Genomic DNA, 25,734 nt, shown 5'->3' with positions numbered 1-25,734 from the left:
ATCACTTATATATTGTTCAACCTCAACTATTTTATCCAATATAGGTTTTTACTCACTAATTGACATATCATAACATATCTCTCTCTCTCTCTCTCTCTCTCTCTCTCTCTCTCTATATATATATATATATATATATATATATATATATGAATTTGCTAGAACACATCCACTAGTTTTTATGTGGGAGTGTTTTTAGATGATGTGTTTTAGCAACATTCACCTTAAGGTGTATTTAACAACTTTTTAGTTATATCTTTGCTAAAACACACCTTAATAAAAACTAGTGGGTGTATCCTAGCAAACACTATATATATATATATATATATATATATATATATATATAACATATCTAGTGAGAATGACTTTCTTATGTGAGAATGTATTATCAGCCATTTAGATTAAAATAAAAGGCCTAGATTTAATGCACCAATAAACGCATCATGTGCACCATCCTCTTCTTATGTGATCTAACACCATAAATCTCTCTCGATCTCACATCAAATCGAGTCGGGATCTATTCGATACCAATGTTGTGCCATGAGGCGGATTCTCACTCGTTAGAATCTTCACATTTGACTAAGAGCAATGACATAAGTGAGTTTGATATCACATCTTTACCCTAAACTTTAAGGCAATGGGTTTTTGAGTCCTCTAATTTATATATTTTTAAACCTTAATTCTTTCATCCAATATCACACTTTAACTTACACATGACATATCACAATTTTTATAGTCGGGTTCGCTAGTCTAACATAATTATCTATAGAGAAATAATATCTTAACATATAAATTTTAACACAATTCAAAAACAGGGTAAGTGATTATGTTTAGTTTGGTTAATGAATACATCAATGGGTCACAATTCATTAATCTTCCACTTAACAAATTTGACCACAATTTTGAATGTCACCATGTATATGTATATTAATTTCAAGGGTTTTTCTATCAATTGGTAATGGATATACACTATATCTCACTCTTAAAAGCTATCTCATAAGATGAGAGTGTCTAATCATACATGTATATCCAAATTTGAAAATTTGAAGAGGAGCATGTTCCAAAGTCAACACCACCAAATCAACTTAAGTGAGTTTTTGTTGTCGAATTTTCATATTAAACTTATGTTTTTAGTTTTTATATGAGGGTAAAATAGAAAGTTGCAAATTATGATGGTAAAATAATGATTATTAGGATGGGTAAATTTTTCCAAAAACCTTAAAACTACGTCTGCCTAACTAGTACCAAAACATAAGGAAAAAAAAAATTACACTTGGTGGTTATAGGCAATCTAGAATACTTGAGCGACCTTGAAGTTAATCAAGGCAATTAAACCTAAATCAACATTGGCTGCGCGCACGTTCAAGCGGAATTTATGAAAATGTTAATGAGTGTTTATGTGATTTTTTTTTTTTTTAGGGGAGTGTTTATGTGATGATATTAGTTAAGAAAATAAATATACAAAATTATTTTTATTGTTGTTTGAATTTGATGAAGGATGATAAAGAGTTTGGTGATGATTATAATTTGATGAAGATTTCTTTTTAATTGCCTGAGTTGATTTAATTTGATGAAAATGATGAAAAATTTGATGATGAATGTAAAGAGGTTGATGATGAAGATGAAGAATTCAATTTTTAGTTTGTTTCAGCTGTTTTTTCTTTTTCTTTTTTCAATTTGATTTTAATATGAATTTGTTTTTCAAAATAATTGTTAAGTAATGAATAAAAGCAGCCGGAAAAAAATAAAAGTAAATTAAAAAATTCAAGTTAGCGTGCCATGTCATCAATTATACACAATCAGATTCAAATCAGTGTGCCACTTTATCAACTAATATTTTAATTTAAATGTGGTGCGCCTCATTATCAGCACGCCACAATTAGACCTAAATGTGCACAGTCAGCTGGTTTGAGGGTGCAAAACTAAAGAAATGATAATGAAGAATCTACAATTTCTTTTACGGGGGGCTACACCAAAACTCGCCTAAATATGGCAGAGGGAATAAACATAATTTAACCCTTATTTTTAGAGTCATGTTAACCGATGTCCCCAGGGCACTAGTTAAGAAGTCAAATATAGTAATATTTGCATTAAATGCTTGAATAATGACCCCAAAAGGGTAAATCTGCATTCAAAGTTATGCAACCAATACATTAAATGCTTCCTCTTTTGACTTAAAATTTCTTCTTTTGACTTCCTTAACCAGGACCTTGGGGCACTGATTAGCATTACCCTTATTTTTAATAACTAGTGTCTAAGAGCATATCCAATGCATTGTTTCTTATTTTCATTCTTCAGTTTCTTGCGTGGATTCCATTTTAAACATCGTTTATATACAATATAGGGAATAGATATTTATTTTAGGGTTAAATATGTTTTTGGTCCCTATAAATATACCAACTTTTCATTTTAATCCCTCTAAAATTTTCCTTCAACTTTTAGTCCCTATAAAATTTTCAATCTTTACTTTTGGTCCCTCGTTTAAAGTAAACTCATATATAGAATTCATATTTTTAAATAAAATTTTGCAGAAAAAATGTATAATATTATAAGGATCTCTCCCAAAAAAAATTAGAATTTTTTACCAAAACATGAATTAAATATGAATTTTTATATTTTTTGCTGTAAAATATTCATATTTAATTCATGTTTTGTTAAAAAATTCGAAATTTTTTTGGGATTCATTTTTACAATATTTCATAAATTTCTGCACAATTTCATTAAAAAATTCAATAATTTACTTTAAAATAGGGACCAAAAGTAGTGATTGAAAATTTTATAGGGACTAAAAGTTGAAGGAAAATTTTAGAGGGACTAAAACGAAAAATTAGCATATTTATAAGGACCAAAAACATATTTAACCCTTTATTTTACTTCAATGCAATGGTCCTTAGAATAAATCTTTATAATGGACCCCAAATGTCATATTTTAATACTTACACCTAGGTTGAAGGACATCAGTTTAGCAACCTGCGATACAACAAAAGCACGATCATCAAGAAGGTAAATGATTCATAGACACCCTTTTTCCCATACCGCTCTTGTACACACCCTTATATGATAGGGTATTTTGGTAATTTCGCAAACCCTTCTTTTCAATCCTTTCACTCTTTCCAATCCTCCTCTGCAAAACACACCCTAACACTTTAACAGATCTCTCTCACTTCTCTCTATCTCATCACCACATCATCCACACTCCTTTACCACCACCAATGTCGCCGCCTCCGCCTCATCCTTGCCGTTCGCCCCACCCCTCCCTTTGATGGCCGACCGTTGGTGCTCCTCTCTCTTTCTCGTCGGCCGCCACCACCACCTCCTTCATCACCGGTCACCACCATAACGGTGACCCAGAACCAGAAAATACATAGAACGGTCGTCATCCGTCATTTTAAGGGTCGCAAAATGCCTTTTTTTTTTTTTCTTGTAGTGTCTTTACCCTAAACCTTAAGACAATGAGTTTATGAGTGCTCTCATTTATATGTTTCTTATCCTTAATTAATTCTTTCATCCAATGTTAAACTTTAACTTACACTTGACATATCACAACAGTTTTATAGTCGGGATTGCTAGTCTAACACAATTATTTATAGATAAATAATATTTTAACATACAAATTTGACAACATATCATATGGTTAACACAATTTAAGTATATGGTAAATGATTATGTTTAGTTGTTGGTTAATGAATATATATTTGATCTCACTCTGACAAGCTATCTCATAAGATGAGAGTGTCTAATCATATATGTACATCTAAATTTGAGATTTTGAGAAGGAGCACACTCCAAAATCTCAAGTCAATATTATAAAACCAACCCAAGTGAGTTTTTGTCGTCAAATTTTAATATTAAACTTGTGTATTTTAGTTTTTATATGAGGGTAAAATGGAAAGTTTTCAAGTTATGGTGGTAAAATAATGATTGTTAGGGTATGTAATTTTTTCCCAAAACCGTAAAACTACTAGTCTGCCTAACTCGTACCATATCATAAGAAAAACAATATTACACTTCGTTATAGGCAGTCTAGAAGACTACTAGTCTGCCTAAATCAACCTGAGCTGCACACGTTCCTCACGGTATTGGCATTTTTATTTATTCTTTTTTATTATGAAATTTTTGGATTAAGGACGCACACTCTGAGTTGGAGTCGGTGTTGAGACTTGATTCTCCAGACCGAGTCTTGTTTGTGGTTTTTTTTTTTCTTTCGTTTTTTCCTTTTTCCTTTGTCATTCTACCAAAAAAAACACACTCCATGCAAGATCGGAGAGTTTAGTGCAGTATATTGTGAATTCATTGTGAAATTTAGTGACATTTTTGTTAATTCCATTCTAATTCATATCAAGTACTCCTTTCTTGGCATATCATATCAAGTACTCTCTCAGGCTAAGTATATGATTCAAATTATTTTGTAGGTAGCGCAATAATCATACTTAAGAGTTTTATAATGTAAAGAGGAAAAGTTTGAATCGTCACAAAAATATATGGCCTTGTGTTCTGTCCCTTACAATAAATTAACAATAGAAAAATGTGCTCTTTAACACATTCTTTAAGCATTCTAAAATAGTAACTTTTACGGTGGAAATTATGTAACTATGACTTTAACATGTATTTAATTTGTATTTTTAAGATAAAATATTTTTTTATGGATTTCTTAAACAATGTCCTTAACAATATTTTCAAATAATGTGTTAGCGCATTGCAAAATTACTAATGAATATCATTGAGAAGTTGTTGAATTCTTTGCAAATAATTTTATTTTATTTTAAAGGGTCTTGTTAACGAATGCTTTAAGGCTATTCTTTAAGGATTTTTAATTAAGAAATTTTTTATAGGAAAAGTTAAATAGTTCAACTTCTCAGGCTAAGTATATCATATTGAATGCATCAATTTTTTTTAATTTTTTTTTTTACTATTTAAGGTTCTTAAGAGTACCCTAAGAACATTTATTAGGATTTCCCTATTTTTAATAACACGTTTCTAATAGCATATCCAATGCATTGTTTCTTATTTTAGGTTATTAAGTTTCTTGAGTAGATCTTATATCAAACATCATTTTATAAACAATAGATATTTATTTTACTTCAATGCAATGGTCCTTAAAATAAATCTTTAGAGTGGACCCCGCACGTTGTACTTGAATATTTATACCTAGGTTTATTTAAATTAAAATATTAATTGAATAATTTAATACTTTTTTTAACAAACAATAATTTATTTCTTACAAATAGAAAAACTTATTATTAAAAAAAAAACAAAAAGTATTACGTTAACTTAATTTTTTTTATCATAACAAGTAAGACTTATGATAAATACATTATATAATAAAAAAGAAATACATAACATGACCGAAAACATACAAAAATACACAATTTTATATTAAATTAGATTAAGTTCCCAAAACATTCTCAAATTTGCTTGAAGTTGGTGATTATTTTTTTCTTCATGAATGTATGCTCTCCTTTTAAAGTATGTTAAGAAGGGGTGAGGTTTGTTAGATACTTCAGCGGCTATGATGTTATTATCTAGATGATCGTAATCAAAATTATTATTAAACATGTGTCACTCGTCTTCGACAATCATGTTATATATTATGATACATGTATACATTATTTCTTTTGTTGTATTCACGTGCCCAACATGCGATGTATCTCATATCAGTATAAATCGAGATTGAAGAACTTCAAATGCTCGTTCCACATCTATTCTTGTTGATTCTTGTCGTTCAAATGGTCTTGCGATTGGGATTGTCTTGTGGCATTGAGATGGCATTGACAATTGTAGCTCACTCAGGATAAATAGCATAGGCTAGATAGTAAGTCCTATTATACGCGGTTTTATTCACTGTGTACTTTACAGTTGGGGATTCTCCTATGAAAATGTCGGTAAATTCATTTGAACCAGTAGTTCAATTTCATTCATCATAGATGTATTCTTCATGAGAATTTCATAAAACTTTGAAATGCTATCTATATCCCTTGATTTTATTTCTAACATCTTTGCTTCAACTACTCTTTACATGACCTTAGTTCTTTCTCTTGATGCATATCGCCGTCGGTGCCCATTGGAGGCCTTATACAACAATTGTGATTCATTGGTGGAAAATATGGTGGATACCTAAAATATTTGGTTTTTGAAGAATTGTTACTGGTAGGAGAATGTTAGTTTTACAAATAATTAAGGCTAAAATATGGTTTTAGTCCCTGTAAAAAAAAAAAAATTGTTTTTGGTCCCTGCAAAATTTTTTGTTTTTGAAAATAGTTTCTGACCCCACTTTTGTGATGATTTGCATACGTGGCACATTATAACTTAACCAATTTTGTAGTTTTTGGTCCCTGCAAAATATTTTGTTTTTAAAAAAGGTCCCTGCAAAATTTTTTGTTTTTGAAAATGGGACTATTTTCAAAAATAAAAAATTTTGCAGGGACCAAAATTTTTTTTTTTTCAGGGACTAAAACCATATTTTAGCCAATAATTAAAATAACCTTGATAATAAAATTGATTGGGATCCATTTGTAAAAACTAAATAATTTTTGAACTTAATGATAACAAAAATTTAAAATATGGAGCGAAAAAATATGTAGTGTACATAGTAGTTCAAATTAGAACATATTCATAGCATTAATGAATACATCTGTTAGACTTGCAACGACCATAATTCTTCCCATTGAAGCATTGATGTCATTATATTTTTTTAATTGTAATTGTGTGTAACGGTTATGATATATTTTTTTCCCTCTTATTTATTAGTAATATTTGTTAGAAATTTAATGCTAAGAAACATTGTCCATGCGTCTCTTGTATAAGGCCTCGACAAGAAAAAATAAGGGATATCAAGGTCCACATGGATAAGGAATACTAAGCTCCAAAGCTTAAAATCATAATCTTAACAAAGGATACACAAAATTCCCACTGCTTAATACAAGGGTTTGGGATTGGTTAATTTTATATTGGATATAATGTATAATGTCAACACAATTGTGTTTGAGCCGCTTTAATATGTGGTGTATGGTGTTGAAATTATATTTTGATTTTTTTTAATGAAAGATGTCCCATCAAAATTTAACTATTTTAAGGTTCATACAACTTTTTATTATTGAAGGTGTATAAAAAATTTACTTTAAGAGGGTGACTCTAAAAGAGTAATTATGTTAGAAAGAATATTATAAATATGTTGGTTGGCTATATGAAAAGTAAGCCATTACCAAAATTTCAAAAAGTTGCAAATAGACTTGTTGATTGTGTTTTGTTTTTTTTGGTGTTCGGGGTTTGAACCCTAGAATTACAAATAGATTTGTTGATTGTGTTTTATTTTTTGTAGTGTCTGGGGTTTGAACCCTAAACTTGCATATATTATGCATCGTTTTTATCAACTGAATTAAATTCATGGGGACTGATTGTGTTGTTTTGTAAAGATGGAAAAGGGTTTTACAATCTACACCCTCTTTTCCTCTTTTCTAAACGGTTGAATGTTTTTTTTTTAGACAAAATAGAAATTAAATTAAAATAGAAAAGGAAGTATAAGACTGGGGGCAATGGTCCGACCAGTAAACCACAAAATCAAAATACAACAATTTCAGTACAAAGTGGTATACAACGAACAACAACCTTAAACAATCATTGTCACGGACAATCCAGCAAACCCACGTATGAGCACGAAACCGAATTGCAAAAAAACGTAATATTCAGAGCTTTTAAATAGGTGTATGGATCGACTGCCAACAGAGAAAATACCCAGGATCGACTGCCACGAATGAATTATTTTTCACCTCACTATTGTGTCTATAAATACGAAAGAAGATCTGATTTTTGTGACAAAGAAGACCGAAATGATGGGTTTGATTTTTTAGCATGGTATTCTCAGCTTTGTGTTCAATATGTTTCTGTTTTTGGTTAAGCTTAATCTATTAATTTATTTTTAAGTTATATTGAATGTAGAGTTGATCGTGCGTACTCCCTCCCATCTTCCTTTGTTAATCGTGATCACTCCGTCTTTATATATCTTCTCAACCTTGCTTCGAAATTAGGGTTCATATATTTGGACTTGTTTTTATTTTTTGTGATCAAGTGGACAGAAGGTCTATGAAGAACCTCTTGTGGGAATGGGAAAACGATTCGAGGAAAAAATCAACATGAAGTTTCTATGATTTATCGGGGAAAAAAATGTAGTTTCTATGAATGTTTTTTCTACATTTGTTAGAGTGAATAATTTCTTGGTGATTTGTTAATAGTCCTTACTCTCCATAATAAAGTTTTGGAGTTTAAAAAAAATTCCTTTGAAATATATGATATAAAGTGGAGTTTCCTAATGATGCTACGCTCTACTGTCTATTTCTTACTTTCTCTATAGCTTCTTTTTAATCTTGACAGCAACCAAATGCACGGGAGTTTCAGTTAAGTTCAGGAATTTAGGTGAAAAAACTGTCTGGTTAAGAACTAGTGAAAAAAAGATGCATTTTGTTTTATCCTGTGACTATTCGGATTATATAATCCGTAATGTTTTAACACATTTTGGATTATGTAATCCGAAACAATACGATACAACCCATGCGCATGTACTTGTTCACGTTGAATGGGGCGTAAATACTATATATTTGGATTATATAATCCGAAATGCACTAAAACATTTCGGATTATATAATCCGAATTTACTCAGTACAGAGACAGAATGCAAAATTCTTGGCAGAACTTAACACGGTTTTTGTAAAATACACCTGAAGCAAATCTCATTCTGGTAACAGAGAGATGTCTTCCTTCCTATCCTTCATATATATCACCCTCATACTCGAACCTCAACATCTTCCAGTGAGTGTGGATTTCATCCAAACGGATGGGGATTTTGTTCTTGATCTTCAATGCAATCGCACACACACATGGCAATCCGTAAGTGATCGAACTCAAACAACCACCTGGATTTATCCGTACCAAGTCCAACTGCTCAATCAGCATCGTCTACGAGATAATGCAAATCTTTCCTTAATATGTTTCGAATCAACCTAGACCACAAAAGCTTTCCTTTGAATCTCTGTTCAAGCATGATAATGCTCGTCTGGAAGGAAGCGTGCAGCTGAGTATGTTGTAGCTCTAGCATGTTGTGAACGGATTCCCAGTTTGTACTTAAATCACTCATACTACTAGTCAGATGCTTTTTCAACCGGCTGTTTGCAAATTCAGCATTGTTTGTACTTCACAATCTTCTCCTTCATCGGACCCAAAATTGTACTTTTAACATATTATACAAACTTGGGAAATTTATCGCACACAATTTTGAACCGCTTGCAATTATCAACATATGCTTCCTCCGTATCAGTATTCACAATATCCTCTCATGCAAGCATGATTGTCTTCACCATTGAATTTGGCATTATCTATTTCTCATCCTTGCCTTTGAGATCCTTAACTTTGCAATCCTTCTTACACTTTGCTCTTACATTTCTTTCAATATGATACCCACACAACAGAGCAGTAGCCTCAGGGAAAACGGTATCCACAAAATTCATCAAAGCATTGTCCCGATCCGTGACAACTACTTTGGGATAAAGATCTTTGGAATGCAACAGTTCACGACACCTCTCAAGCGCCCAAGTAACGGTATTTTCCTTCTCATACATCATATAAGAAAATCCAATAGAGAACGTCAGTTGGGTAAAAGTGTTACCAATAAACTCAAGCAACGGCCGGAAGACGGTACTTGTTGGTCTTATAAGTGGAATCCAACACAAGCACCATAAAGAACGTGTTAAACAACTTGAAACCATCTGGATGCGCCTAGAATATATCACTAACATCATCAGAATCTTGATAATTCCTACAATGATATATGTACTCATTCTCAACCAACGATTTCAAGAGATGTTGCATGTCGGTTCTCGAACCCCTAATGGATTGCATAAACCTGTAACAAGCATTATAAACATGTTTGATAGTAGTTGAAGTGTTTTTGTTCCTCTTCCTTAAGTTGGTAAACTTTTGCCTCGGAGGAACGTTTGACTAAGCCATCTCATAAAGGTGAATACGTTCATTTAGGTTTAGACGTCTGACGGTTTTATGACCTTTCAACACATCTGCCATCTCATGGTTGTGTAAACACATTACCTTTGCATTCAGTCGAAAATGATGATGTTAACGCATCTTGATGACAAGATTGCTACTCCAAATCATATATTCGCCCAAAATGGTGTGTTTCTAGAGGTTTAGGGAGTGTTTGGAGAGAAAAATCCCGCAACTTTTCCTGCTTTTTTGATAAATAGGGCTTTCGGATTATATAATCTCAAACACGTAAATTTTGTCTGAATTATATAATTCAGAAGTTCTTACACCCTTCTCTTGTCTAGGATCGAACGCATACATAGCCCAACTCTTTTTTTATTGGTTTCGGATTTCATAATCTTAACCGTGTTCGGATTTTAAAACCGGAACGAATGATATTTTGGTAAAAATCACAGGGCGCACGAGAATGACATAGAATAGGAAAAGTAATAGTCAAACTGTTTTAGTCGGGCATCAAACTTGGATGCTCAAAATCAATGACAGTCTTGGCCCAAACACTTTATACTTTGTTAAACACACATGTAGGTTCTTTTTTTTTTTTTGACAACATGTAGGTTCAATTCAAAGTGTACAATAAACGTGTTTTGTTTTAAAAGAAAAGTACAATAAACGGTTGGCAGTTACAATTCAGTACGATGAGTAGCATATTTATTTTGATGAAAACCAATATATATATATATATAGACACACACACCTCCAATGAATTATGTTGTTTATATATAAGTGTAACTCACCGACAAAATGACTAGTAATACAACGCATTTTCTCACCATAAACAAGTTTCATGTCTCATTTGTGTTATTTTTTATTGTTTTATCTATAGCTTCCATAGTGAATGGAAGTGGCAATGAGTGCAATTTCCCAGCCATATTTAACTTTGGTGATTCAAACTCTGATACTGGTGGCATGGCTGCTGCCTTTGTACAACCACCAACACCTTATGGGGAGACTTATTTCAATAGACCTACTGGAAGGTCCTCTGATGGCAGATTAATCATTGATTTCATTGGTAATTATTTGTTAACATTGTTTGTTTTACACTAACATCAGATTCAACTATGTTACAATATTTTGCCCTAGACAAAAATGCATGTTCCTTTATGCATTATTTATTGCTTTGTAATGTTTCACAAAGCAAAAGGATATCTCTTTGAAACGTTGAAGAAGTGTTATGAATTCATTATTTATTGCTTTGTAATGTTTCACAAAGTAAAAGGAGTTCTCTTTGAAACGTCGAAGAAGTATTACCAAATAGGTCATAATTCGATTCCTAGTGGTAACAAATATCTCCTCCCCTGACAAATTAACTACAACAATTTGCGTCTATAAAAAACATGGACAAGGAATTGCATGAATTGAGATGGTGAAATGATCGATATTGATTTGACAAAAATAAGATAAATGAGTAAAGTTTTGAAGCACTCATATACATTTTGAAAAAAAAAAATTATACACTAATGCGCCGTTAAACACCTTGACCTTGAGAGAGAGAGAGAGAGAGAGAGAGAGAGAGAGAGAGAGAGAGAGAGAGAGAGAGAGTGATGTGATAGATTTATGATGTTATAAAAAAAATTAAGTTGATTAATTAATACAATGTTAATTTTTTTCCATAATTTTGCAATTTCAGCTGATAGTTTTGGACTCCCATTTCTAAGTGCATATCTTGATTCTTTGGGGGCTAACTACTCACATGGAGGAAACTTTGCAACGGCATCATCAACAATCAAACTCACGCCTATTATTTTACCTCAGTTGAATGGACAAAGCCCATTCTTACTTGGTATTCAGTATGCTCAATTTGCACAATTCAAAGTTAGGACACAATTTATTAAACAGCAAGGTAATTAAAAATCTTATATATTCAATTAAATTAATAATCAGTCGCTCTTTATTGAAAAAAACTCACAAATATTTTAGTTAATTAAGATTAAAATTGACTATCGTGTATCAATAATTGAAAATCGTTTGAAACCCTACCAATGAATGATGCCAACCCTAAGAAGTAAAAGTATGTAATCCTTCTTTGTACTAGCATTTGAGACAATACTTTGTGTCAAATTTGCAAACAATAAAATATCAAACATTTAAGTTTCAAAACTTAAGTTTTTTTTTTTTTTTTAATATCAAAATGATACCGATCATGTTATTGTCTCAATCGTGAGGATAAGATATGGACATTCGTTGGACTTTTACTTTTGTAGAGAAGTGTCTTTCGTCGTTAATGTCTCGACGATTTTCAGATATTGATCCGGGATGGACTACCTATCATAGTACCTATTAAGGTGATTCTTGTAGAACTTGCCAACATTTTATTACATTGTTTTGATTCTAATTTTTGTTTTCTCAATATAGGAGGCGTGTTTGCAACCTTGATGCCCAAAAAAGAGTATTTTCATAAAGCCCTCTACACAATTGATATTGGTCAAAATGATCTTGGTGGTGGCTTCTATCGAGTCATGACTATACAACAAGTGACTGCTGATGTGCCTGAAATAGTTAAAATTTTCAAAATAAATGTTAAGGTAGTTCATTACCCTTTTTTATTTAATTGAGAAATTTTATTGTTCCCTTTAATAAAGTTCATTCAAATGTTTAAACTGGATTAATTATTATTTTTATCAATATATAATTATTTTAAAAATTATTATATCAACAATAAATACTATATGCCCAAAGAAAGTGGAATACTTATTAGCCCTAATATTTTTTTTTACTAAATAGTCCTAAAATTTGTTGTTATTAATGAACTTATGTGATCAGGCATTATACAATTTGGGGGCTAGATCATTTTGGATACACAACACAGGACCCATTGGTTGTCTTCCTTATATTTCCTTGAAATTTATATTTGCTGAAAGGGATCAATATGGTTGTGCAAAGCAATATAATGAAGTAGCTCAACATTTTAACCTAAAGTTGAAGGAAGCTTTGGACCAACTTCGTGAGGAACTTCCTCAAGCTGCAATCACATATGTAGATATCTACTCAGTCAAATACTCTCTTTTTAGTAACTCTGCAAAATATGGTAAGCAAAATTAAAATAATCACATTCTTGATTCCATTATTTTAATTTATTTTTGAAAAAATAGAAATTATTAATCAAAGTGATTTTAATAATGACCACTTTAAAACTATTTATAAATTATAAATTTGATGTTTGTCACTAAGTACTTGAGTGAACCATTTATATGTGTCTAGGGTTTGAGCAGCCACTGGTTACATGTTGTGGTTTTGGAGGGGAGTACAACTACAGCACTACTGTAGGATGTGGACAAACTATAGAGGTCAATGGATCTCAAATATTAGTAGTTCCTTGTGAAAATCGACCTAAAAGAGTAGTTTGGGATGGAATTCACTACACTGAAGCAGCTAACAAATTTATCTTTGATCAAATTTCTACTGGGGCTTTCTCAGATCCTCCCATTCCATTGAACATGGCATGTCATAGAACTTCCATCTAAGACTATTGAGATGCTATTGCTTATCAATACAAGGATTTGTATTTAAAAATAAAGTGTTATGTATGAAATCTAAATATTCTATTTATTGAGTAACTTGTATTTTTTTTTATATAAAGATGTATAATTAAAGAAAAAAGTGAGTATCCAAGTGAGAATCAATATAAAAACAACTATGAAAGGGTTAACAACCCTAATTATTCCAGCAAAATCCTCAAGAAGACAAAATTCAGCAGCATGAAGAAACACTTAAACAATTTATGGAGGTATCCATCATTAATCAAAAGAATATTGATGCTTCGATTAAAAATCTTGAAGTTGAGATGGGCCAGCTTGTTAAACAATTGGCTAGTAATCATAAGGGAACACTCACTGCCAACACCAAGCATAATCCTAAAGAGCAGTGTAATGCAATTAACGTGAAGAGAAAAGAAAAAAATGTTCATTGCGACGGTTAAAAAGAGGATTTGTGACGGCTACTCAACTGTCAAGGATATGTGTGTCGCATATCATTTGGTGACAGCTCGATCAATTGTCGTTAAATTTATCACAAAGGATATTGCAACGATTATAAACTGCCCTTATATGTTTTCTGACGGTTTATAACTGTCGCAAAATAGGCGATTATTTTTTTTTTTTTTATGTTTGAAGGGGTAATTCAGCAGTTCTTAACCACCCCTATAAGACTTTATAGCAACGGTTCAAACCGTCGCAAACTTTTGATTTTGTTTTTCTTCTTTCTATATATATATTTTATTAGAATATAAAATATTCATTGTATAAATTATTAGATATTATTAGAATCATCTGGCAACAAAACATTTATCCTTGCCAAATTTGATTTAGTTGATAAACGGTCGAGGAGAAGTCTCGAAGAGAACGCCACAACCTTCAAAGGAGCCAAACAACACTAGATCCAAACACCACCTCTTCCGAATTAATCAAAAGCACATTCGAAGCCAGCAACTTAAACGAAAAAATATATGCCGATTTTACCGAAAAAATACCATCCTCCTCCGCATTCCAAAACCACGTGTCTTCTCCCTCCCTTGTCTTCCAAAACATCCATAAGAAATGTTAAAATATCAACTTCCCACAAGAAAATGTTTCTACGCCACATAAGTGACCACATTTGGGTACTCTCATTCCCCTCCCACAACTCCCTCACCTTTGCTTCTTTTTGATTTGAGATAGAGTATAACCGTGGAAACAACATACGAAGAGAAGTATTCCTCAACCAAGGATAATTCAGAAAACTAGTTCCTATTTTGGATCCAATAATTATTAAATAAAAAAAAAATTGACCCCCAATCCGGGCTACCAACTTTAAGAACCAAAGAATAATGATCTGAGACATCTCTAGGTAAGGCCCATAACGTACAAACTCCCCACACATTCAAGCATTCTTCTGTTATAAGCACTCGATCAATCATACTCATGGCCACACCATTTGAACGGTACCAAGTAAATTTTTGTCCCAAAGGATTAACATCCTCCAAGTGTACCTCCATCAAAAATTGATTGAAAAGATTCATCTCAACCATTTGACCCGACGAAGCCTCCACATTCACCCCCTTCTATCTTCCCTCCTATAAACGGCGTTAAAATCACCTAAAAAACATCAAGCTCCATCATCAAGACCTCTTTTGACCATCAAAAGACTCTCCCAAAACCTCTCTTTAGCCACTAGATCACATTTCGAATACACATTAACAATAAAACATCTCCTTTTCAAGGTTCCCCGTTCCAAACAAACACCAACAAAAGAGAACAAAAAATTTGAATTTACCACCATCATTACCTTCAAACGGAAGATAAGCCCACTCTCAATCTTAACTCCACCATAAATTAAAACATAAATTATTTGTAATCAGCTCCAGTTCCATTTCTTGGATAGCCATAAAATCAATATTCTGACATTATCCTCTTGAATTTATTCTGAATTTTCTTTGCAATGGCATAAGTTTACTTGGTTTGAATAAATAAAGAGATGTAACAAATGTTATATTAAACGTGTCTGAGTCTAACAAATCCGAGAGGATAAAATTGATTAATCAGGTAAATGGTCCTTATAAATATTCAGAATTTAATTTTTAGTTTCTATAAAATAAAATCGCACTTTTTAGTCCTTGTAAAAAAATTTGTCAACATTTTTTAGTCTCTGTAAAAAATTAACCCAAATAAAAATTAAGAGATCTAATAAAACCTTCCATAGGAAACAGCAAAAATCTAATAATCATCACCCAATGGTTGGAAAACTAAAACGAGAGAACCAACATTAAAGTGAGGATTACTTAATCAGCCAAACGAGAAAACAATGAGTTATACTTTCTCAATTGTGAAAATAATGAAAGTTGTGTGGATGATCCCACCTCCTAATAACAAAAGAGAACTAATATTGTTTTCTAGATAGTAAGAAAACATTGAATAAAATTTGAACTAATATTGCAGAGCCCGAACTCTTCCAAAAACTAGCGTATGCCGCTAATTGTAACGCTCACACGGTATTCTTTAGTAAAAGGCGAAAGAATAGTTCGCTATGTGATCATCACACGGCTCCGTGCTTTATAACTGTTAGATGTCCTTTCATTTTATATGTGAGCAGCTTAGTTAAGTTGATGTATTAGTCGATGTGGGGCATTAGTGGAACACTCACTCACTTCCCCTATTCACTCATCCATACACCTCTATTTGGAATGTTCAAAATCATTTTAGATTTCTTCAAATATCTCAAAGTTAGAAGATTAAACATTCCTTGAAGCTTTGCTTCCAAAGAAAGAGACCAAGATATACACATATGTGCTTGGTTTAACCCACCAAACCTATGCTTCAGGTCTTGTGTGTTGATAGCAGTTGATAGTTTGCAACCGTAGCATGAGTAGTAAAATGTATTTTTCTAAGTGAATCTGATTCTTCCCTAAAAATATTTTTCAAAAATTGACATTGAAAATGTCAAAACTCATGATGAGCCAAAAGAAGCCTTCCTCTCTCCTCAGCTAAATGCAAAATAGGAGTGAGGAGCACACCAAGGTGGCAGAAGAACTTCTGGCTACAGGCTTAGATCTTTAGTTGCTAGTCAGGATTAGGAATAAGATACTCCTCCACTGGGAACAAATGGGAAGATTAATTAACACAAATAATATGTAGTACCATGGATTCTAACTACAATGCCCCTTCCACTAATGAAATGACTAGGTGGCATCAATTTAATTCTACAAGTATGTAAATGTGTAGCTTAATTACACTTTTGATTCCTTATTTTCATTCACTTGCGGAATTGATCCCCTCATTTTAAAATCACTCAATTTTTATCTCTCTTTTAAATTTTTGAAGTTTTTATGGTTTTTTTAGTCCAAAAATATAATAAATGGACCAAAACTGAACTAAAAAATGGAGGGAGCAAATTCGTGAGTGAGTGAAAACAGAAAATTCAAAATTGTAATTAAGCAAAAATATTAATTGATAAAACATGATTGTGGGTTGTGAGTAGTGACCTATAATAAGGGGGAGAGAAATAAGAAGAGAGTGGAAGTTCAACAACAAAATTGTTGGTTTAATAGTTGAAAAATTATACATCTAAATTTTATTTAGAAAACACTCTGGTGAGTCACGTTATTCATGTTGCATAGCAAACAAGTTAATTTATGTTAGAGGGTTGGGGATTTCAACTGATTTGAGATAATTGTTAAGGAGTTTGAGATCCTGATTTCAAACCCGGACGAAGAAGTAATATTAATCTAACAATTAACATTTGTCATTAAAAAAGAGTTTAAGTTATGTTAGATATGTAATTCAGCTCATAAATAAAATGATTGTTTTGATCAACCAAAAAAAAAAGGATGTTGTAACTTATTAACTCCATTCATTGTTAGCTTTGTCCATTAAATATATATCTATTTTTTTCAATTAATTTAACTTACATAAATACATAATAACCATTAGCTATCATCACATGTAATGTAGGTTGTGATCATATCTCCAAATAAAATGGAAAAATGGGGAGATAACAATCATGTTGAAATCAAGCCAACATGGGCTCAAAAAAGAACTGTGTATTAGAAACTGAGGAAAATCTAACAGGATAAATAATCCAATCAAAGTCACTTTTATATTTTTACCTTTAGCTATTACTGTAATTTCAAACAACAGAAACTTCACTAGTAACTAAACCAATTAGACCTTGTCATCTAATTTATCATTTACAAGCGGAAGCAACTCCATCTTACTCCTAGGCGTCCTGGGTGTCCGAGGAGTTCCCGGAACTGCTGGTTGTTGGGAGATCATGTTCCTAACATAACCATAGAATGTACATCCAACAAGAGTTATGGCACATCCAACCGCATTCATATATGAAATTGGATTCCTAAATATCAGCCAAGAAATGAGGACGGCGACTGCAACCTGCACAAAAAGCATGATTATGTTAATTGGTAAGTGCAAAATGACTTGAGACATCACAGGTTGGTTGCACGCCATTCACACACCACATCAGTGTGTGATTTACATGCAATTTTGAAGTGTAGAATTGATGAAAGTATATGAAAGTGTGGGGCAGAATTAGTGCATGGTAAAGGAATAATGATAATGTGGCAACAGTTTCAACTTTCTCAAGGTATTTAATGAGAAAATATGAAAAATATTGCATGAAATAAACCAATTGACGACAGATATGAAGAATTAGAATGTAAGACCAAATAATTTAGGGGAATTATATCTGCTTGATAGATCTCACCTTCAGGTTTCCAGCAACATTAAATGTTACAGCCGTGGTGGAATGAATCACATAAAAAATAGAGAAATTAAGGCAGAATGCCAAAACACCAGAGCTGAAAATAATGATCATGGCCGCCCAAGGATAAGGATGGATACTGAACCACTCAAGGATTCCATTGCCTTCAAGTAACAAAGCAGGAAACACCATGATCAAGGTTGCAAAAGGTGCCATGTGATAAACTGTATTTATGCTGCATATACAAAACAAGAACAATTAGTCTATGTATTGCAGAAAAATCATGCCAAATCAAAACCTAACCTAGCGTAGCTAAGAACAGAACAGAAAAGAAATGATAAAGATCATAGCATAGCTAAGACAAAGTGGGTAATAAAGGTAATGATAAAGATCATCACATACACAGTTGCAAGAGTTTTTTTTTTAATTAATGCATAAAAGCAGATACAGCAACAAATGTTGAAAACACAGCACTTACGTGGATTTTGATCAGAAATTTACATATACATGTTACAGTACAGACAGCCTACATTAGTAAAAGATGTTCATAAAGTTCAAAAGTTTTTGGAGTTTACATCCTACGGTAACATCTAGATGGCCTGAAATCGTTTACATCAACCATGCTAACTTTCAACCTACCTGATTTATGACTTCTTGCATAAAAAGTATCTGCTAATTTAGAGCTTATTTCTCCAATTCATATGCAAGTGCTAATGGAACTGTGTCATATCCAGACTACATAAACATCCGTCTACTTTAATCTTAGCATATAGCAAAATCATCAAGCACTATAGAAAGGTGTTTTTGTGAAAATTTGCAATATTAAATTATCATATGCACACAGGTACGGATCAGGAGAGACAATAAGGAACTTGGTTCAAGATTATCGAGCCGTGAAACAAAATCAGCAACACCCATTTTTTTGTGTAAAATTCAGAAGATAAAATTTGTTGCATATATTATCATGTTTCATTGTTGCCGCATGCTACTAACAAACAGGATGTAAGAAATAGGACAGGTGAAGGAACAAAGTGTTTGTCCCAAAAGTACCTTTGTGGCATGCTCAAAACCAGTAAAAAAAGATGGGGTGGGGGTGGTACAAAGTACATACATTTTCAGCCACTTTCACATCCTAATTCTGCAAAGCTATTCATCGCTGAAGTGGTCAGATTACATGGACTCCCAAAATCAATTGTAACTAAAAGGACAGATTTGTTCTCAGCCAGTTTTGGTCAGAACTGTTCAAGCAAGCAGGCTGGACCATACAGGCTGAGATCATATGCACAAAGAAAGAATGAGAAGTTGGCCCCTAGATACTATGGCCCTTTCCAAATCCTACACAAGGTGGTAAAAGAAGCTTATAAGCTGCCACCCAACAGCAGAATTTGCTCGGTACTATGTTAGCAAGTTCAAGTAGCCCTTACTGATCATCAAGCTCAGCCACTGCCAGTGGCACTTTCTGAACAATGGGAAATACAGAAACAATCCCTGGACATTGTTTGACTAAGCAGGGAATTTGGAAGTCCTCATTTGGTTTTGCCCAAATTTGAGAATTCCTGCAAACCAGCTTCTAATGTGATCCACAGTTTACCCACATTTTCACCTCTGAGGACAAGGCAAGTTTTGGGTTGAGTATTGATAGGTGACATCAATTAAGATGGTGTATGTAAAAAAGAATAGGGGGGAAATGTAACTGACATATCTGTTGGCTAACAGCTCTAACTAACTAACTTACTAACTAACAGGATGTAATAAATAAGACGGTGGCGGGAATAAAGGAGTTCTTGCAAAGTGAGTAAGAATTGGGGCACTCTCAATTAGTCCAAGAGTGTATCACATTCATTGTCCTCTTATCATCTTGATCCTGAGGGTGTGTTCATAATAAAATGTCTACTTTTTCATTGAATTTCTATTGAATTGACCTTAAATCTGGTAGAAACCCGTCAGAAAGAAAAAACAACAAATACAAACAACAGAGAAAAGGCAAAGCGTAAATTGTGTACCTGTCAAATTTGTAACCATGCAACAGAGCCTCTGCAAGGATAGTCTTTGTAGAAGTAGCCAAACAGCCAAATAAGGCAGCACAAAATCCGAACATGTTAAAACTAAGCTCTGTAATAGATGTCAGAAGAATTCCTCCAACAATGGGTACGAGAGAAGCCCAAATACGCCAGTCAAAATATTTTCTCCATACTAGCCACTGCAAAACAACTGTGCAAGTTTACCAAGATCAGATGAAATTGTCATTAAAATTACAACATAAAGCAGGTGGTAGCTAGGTAACCAACTAAAGAAGATTACCTGTTGTTGCAGGAGTGAATGACTTTATTGTTTGCATAAAAGAAACTGGTATGTAGCGTAGGCTCACATTCCCCAAAACTATATTAATACAGAACACAAATGACATAGGAAAGATTCTTCTCCAGCGATCTTGAGGGTCAACAGATATGAGTGGTTTAAGCTTCAGCACTTTAATTACCACATATGCTCCAATGGCTGAGCAGATAAAGTGGATACAGGATACCGATAGGGGAAACTTGAAATCCAATTTCTGCAAAGAAGAAAAAAATTAAAATTTAAGGTGAATAAATGGATACATAAGACAAAATAGGAGTAGGTAGTTGAGGCAGGTGTGATAAAAACGTGTAGAAGCAATGACTAGGAAAATTACAAGTCAAATCATGAAGAACTATTTACATTCAAATGGTTTGATACTAGACAAGATTGAATATAGATTATTATGGCATCTTTTGATCCACATAGCCGAATCAACCTTGCGGTAAATAGCTTTTGCGGTTTACATCCATTATAATCAATACAAAATCTTCACATGAAAATTGAGGGGCCAAGAGCAAGAACGAAACCAAATACACATGTGGAGAAAGTGATGAAGATTGATAAACCATTTTCCTCACAGATGAAACAAGAACATAAAGATCTAAGTAATCTCTGTGATCAAAATCATTTGAGATACTAACTAAAAGCTCTGTTCCACGCGTCAAAGTCATAATAAAACAAATACTACCGGCAGAGCCTTGAATATAACAAAATAAGAATATCGGTGGATCTTGGATCTTTCCTGACCGCAGAAAGGCCAAACTCCATAGAACAAAAAAACAAACGCTTCTCTAATTGAAAAGCTTTTGCATGACATTTTAATTTGTCTTGTGTCTTCATAGCTTCATTTCATTTTGAGGAGACATGAAGTACATGTTTAGATTGGCGGTGAGGGTGAGATTGACAGAATCACGTTAAGCCACCGTAGCTTTAGCAAAAGCTACACTTTTGAAGATTCAACAACATCACAGTACCGCCATAATTTATCCAAACTCACGGCTCATCCACACATTAAATAAATACATCCTGGTCTACAACTTCTAAATTATGCAATTTGAATACTCATAATAACCCTTAAAATGCTTCTTATTAAACAATAATCAAAAGAAACTTACAACTTTCACCAAGCATTCAATGTAGCTCAAAAGGAACATCATATTTCATTAATGAACCCAGATACAAAGCCACCACCACATGAGTAAATCAAATTCAACAAATCTACTATCAACTAAATAAATTATCATAAAACACTATGCACAAACACCAAACACGACACAGACACCGAACACTGATAGATACCGATAATAATTTAAGAACAAAACATAGTTCAACGCAATCATATGTGTCGGTGTCAGACACCGACATTATCAGACACGGACATCAGACACGTCAGAGAAAATGACATAATTCTATGTAATCACATATACCGATATATGTAAGACACCGGACACGCCTTCCATCAAAAGACAGATTTAAGCAGTGGATCTTATCATAAACATTGAAATTTGAAAAATAAATAAACAAATAATGGTAAATAATAATAATAGATTAGATTTAAAAAAAATGAAAAGAATTGAAACCTGAAAGATCCATTTGTTCATGATAATGACAGTGACATTGAAAGCCCACCATTGAAGAATTGCCAAAAGAGATCTAACCACGCTCCACTGGCAAACTAGGCCTTCTTCCATCACTCACCACCCTTTCCTTTCTTCTTATTTTACACTTTCTTTATTCTTTCTTTACAACAACACCAGATTTAATATATAAGAGAGTTTTTTTTGTTTTGTTGTTATTTGTGAATTGTAACGGTGAAGGAATGAATCAATGAATTGATGAAGGCTTGATTGAAGAAATTAGATATTGTACCTCTTTTTTGTTTCTTACACTTCTCAATCTTTTATGTCATTTGTTTGTTTTACCTCAGTCTATCTTTTTCTAATTAATGCTACAAATTTACACTTCCAAACTTTTTTATTATTGTTTTATTTTTATTTATAAACTTTTTTTCATTATTTCTTTAAATTTAATTTAATTGATAAAAATATTGCATATTATATGTAAAAGTCAGGGTTTGAATCTCGATCACTTCATTTCTAACCATTGTTGACCAAAAAATAAATAAATAAATCATTATTTCTAAAAAATTAAAATATTATGTGAACATACAGCTTCAAAAAATATATGAAATTACAATTACACGTTTGATTTAACAATATAGATATTACTAGAGTAACGTGTTAGTGTTAGTGTTATAGATTCTTTTTTTTTCTTTGGTACGATGTCTTATAGAATTCTATAATATATTTATAATAGATATGAAGTAATAATTATTGTTTTTCTATAGAAATGTCGTCTATTTTTTTTTTTTTTACAGTATATTTTTTATACCGCCGTTAATGAAATTATATTTTCTTTTATGGAAAAGAAAGTTAATTTTTGAAATTAAGTCATGTTTTCTATTTTAAGAAATGAAATTAATTATATAATGAAAGTGAATGTGAAAATAAACAAAATATGAGACTTTCTCTTTTTTAACTAGATTTAGTAAACAAGGTGAATAGAATTGCATATTTAATAAGTTATATAAGTATTCCTATATAAAATGGGATTTTTTACCATACTTCCATATTATATAGGGGGAAAATACATATTATAGTATAAAGTAAGTAAGGGTGTTTTCAACTATTATTATTATTACTACCTAAAAAAACAATTTTTTTTAAAGAATCAATTATTATTACTTATTTGCAGAACTCTTTTCTACTTTACTTTCAAATTTGTCAAAAGTATTTTTTTACTTCCTTTTTGACATGTGAACAAAAGAATGGATGACATTTAAATGAATCTTTCGTCTTATAACCTTCTGTGGTAATACTTTTCCATAAAAATAAACATTGCGTAAGCTTTATGACAATTTTGATAGCGGCAAACTTTAACTTATCTCAAATTTGGGTCATTTTTACTTAACTTTTTTTTTAAACAGGCAAAAAGGATAAATATATTAAACAAACAATACAAGTTTTATTAACATAAGGTGTACCGAATTAGATTTAAAAAAGTATAATTACAATCAAGTGCCTCAGACGAGATTAAGAGGCGAATAACATAATAATTGTTAAATAAGGTAAAGAAAGATTGCAACCATCATAAAGATTGCAACTTAATCTTCTCAGTTAACGCCTGCAAACTCTCTTCCTTATGTTGAAATGCGTGTCTATCGCGGATTTGTTTTTTAAAGCCCCCTCACCCTCCAAACTTAGATAAATGATCCAAAACATTTCAATGAGAAATTGAACAAAATCCTAACTTGTCGTATATAATAGGCCAAATTCAACAAAAAAAATCACATTGGAAAAATAAGTGCTTAATGTCTTCAATAATGCCGCAATTCGCCGAACAGTTCTGATTTGTATGAGCAATAATGGACGTCTGACCAGATTATCTTTTGTCGGGATGCTGTTTAAAATTAAGCGTCAAGCAAAAATGAATATTTTAAGAGGCACAACCTTCGTCCACACCATTAGTGTAAAAGTCGTAGAAATAGTATAATCCATTGCAATACAATTGTTATAAACACTACTAACTGTATAACAATTTGAGGAGTGAAGTTTTCAAACTCACCGATCCTCCTCTGAAACCTGCAAAACAATTGTGGTTAACCTCTCAACACACTCCCCCACCAACTCCTTCTTTCACGCAAACAACCTCTTACGCCACTTTCACACCTCTCCATATCCCACCCTAAAGCAAACATATCAGTCATTGTCGCTAACATGTAATCTGCTAACTCAAACAACCTACCAAACCTAACCTTCAAAGGAACTCCATCCAACCAATGATCACTCCAAAACAACGTAGAAGTCTCATCACCCACCTTTCGACTAATGTTGTCAAACCACCAACCACCCCCAACTCCCTCTCTAAGGTTATTCAATGTTTTCCACAAAAACAGAACCACCACCACCCCCAACGCGCAAACGACCCCTTTCTCCCCATATTTAAGTTTTTTTTTTTTTTTTAAAATTTGAGGATTTAGAATTATGAGTTTAGAAGATGGAAGTGAAGATACTTAAGTTAATTGAATGTGTGTTTGTATGGACATAGATTTGATTTAAGGAAAAAAAGAGGGGGATGAAGAACATGAGGATGAAGATGTTTAGTTTGATTTATGTATTTCTTTATTTTTAATAAAAACTCTTTTAAAAACATGGTTATTAATAAAATTATTATTTCAACATTTTTTTCATGAAAAATGAAAGATAAATGATAAATGTATTAGAACTAAATGAGATAAATGACATCTAGTATTTTGCCTAAAATATATGAAAATACAATTTCAACCATACATTTTCTAATACAACACACACTATTTTATTGATTAAAATTCATGTAGTCCTTGTCATATGATTTTTTAGCATTAAAAAAGTGTGTATAAAGAGTGTGTTGTTAGTCAACCTTAATATTTTTTTTTTAATTCGGAAGAAAGCGACAAACATCATACACAATCGTGAAATCTCGATCCAAATTCAGATAAAGATGTCAAACTAAACAATATCGATACTATCAATTACACTATTGTCCTCTTAATTTAATAATAATCCTGTAATTGCTTTTGCCTAAGTTTTTGACATCACTTGGGGTTCGAAGAAGAATAGAGGCCGAAGTATTAATTGGTTAAATTGGGATAAGATGATTGCTTGTAAGGATCGCGGTGGTCTCAATTTTCGTGACCTTGAAGGTGTTAACCTTGCCATGCTTGGTAAGCAAGGATGAAAGCTCTTCCACAAACTCCTCCTTTCTCCTCACTAGAGTTCTCAAAGCTAAATATTTCCCTAGAAGAAGATTTTTGAGCGCCAATATTGGTCGTAGTCCAAGTTTCACATGGAGGAGTATCTGGAGCACTATTCCGATGTTATTTCTTGATTATAGGTGGAAAACGGTGATGGTAATGATATTAATGTCTAGAAAGACCGATGGATCCGCACTCGTCATAATTTGCGGCCTTCCTCAATTTCGTCAAACAATTTTCTCAACATGATTGTCTCTCAACTTTTCAATCCAACAACCAACACTTGGAATCGAGACTTTATTGCTTCTATCATGAACACATAAGATATGATATTTGTAAGTTATCTTTGCACTCTCGAACTGAATATGATACAA

The 25,734-nt window shown here is 32.4% G+C and overlaps 2 protein-coding genes and 1 pseudogene across 2 annotated transcripts; 1 reads left to right on the top strand and 2 right to left on the bottom strand.

Moving 5' to 3' along the window:
• The first annotated feature begins 10,107 nt into the window (after positions 1-10,107).
• On the top strand, positions 10,108-13,505 carry LOC11413088 (esterase). The gene is made up of 6 exons (XM_003589538.2): positions 10,108-10,171; positions 10,868-11,053; positions 11,672-11,884; positions 12,397-12,566; positions 12,805-13,069; positions 13,243-13,505. The coding sequence occupies exons 1-6, from the start codon at positions 10,108-10,110 to the stop codon at positions 13,503-13,505; spliced, it is 1,161 nt and encodes a 386-aa protein (XP_003589586.2).
• Positions 13,506-15,951: 2,446 nt separating this feature from the next.
• LOC112418847 (uncharacterized) lies at positions 15,952-16,060 on the bottom strand (annotated as a pseudogene).
• A 1,438-nt stretch (positions 16,061-17,498) lies between these two features.
• On the bottom strand, positions 17,499-22,485 carry LOC11409240 (UDP-galactose transporter 1). Its single transcript, XM_003589536.4, has 5 exons — positions 22,149-22,485; positions 20,533-20,782; positions 20,235-20,442; positions 18,235-18,466; positions 17,499-17,903 (listed from the first exon to the last, which is right to left on the bottom strand). Exons 1-5 carry the CDS (start codon positions 22,257-22,259, stop codon positions 17,676-17,678), a joined length of 1,029 nt encoding a protein of 342 aa, XP_003589584.1. The 5' UTR covers positions 22,260-22,485; the 3' UTR covers positions 17,499-17,675.
• Positions 22,486-25,734: the final 3,249 nt, after the last annotated feature.

The sequence above is a fragment of the Medicago truncatula genome, chromosome 1 (assembly GCF_003473485.1).
Source record: "Medicago truncatula cultivar Jemalong A17 chromosome 1, MtrunA17r5.0-ANR, whole genome shotgun sequence".
NCBI classification, from domain to species: domain Eukaryota; kingdom Viridiplantae; phylum Streptophyta; class Magnoliopsida; order Fabales; family Fabaceae; genus Medicago; species Medicago truncatula.
Note: the sequence above shows the minus strand (reverse complement) of the source record. Positions and strands in the feature narration are given on the sequence as shown.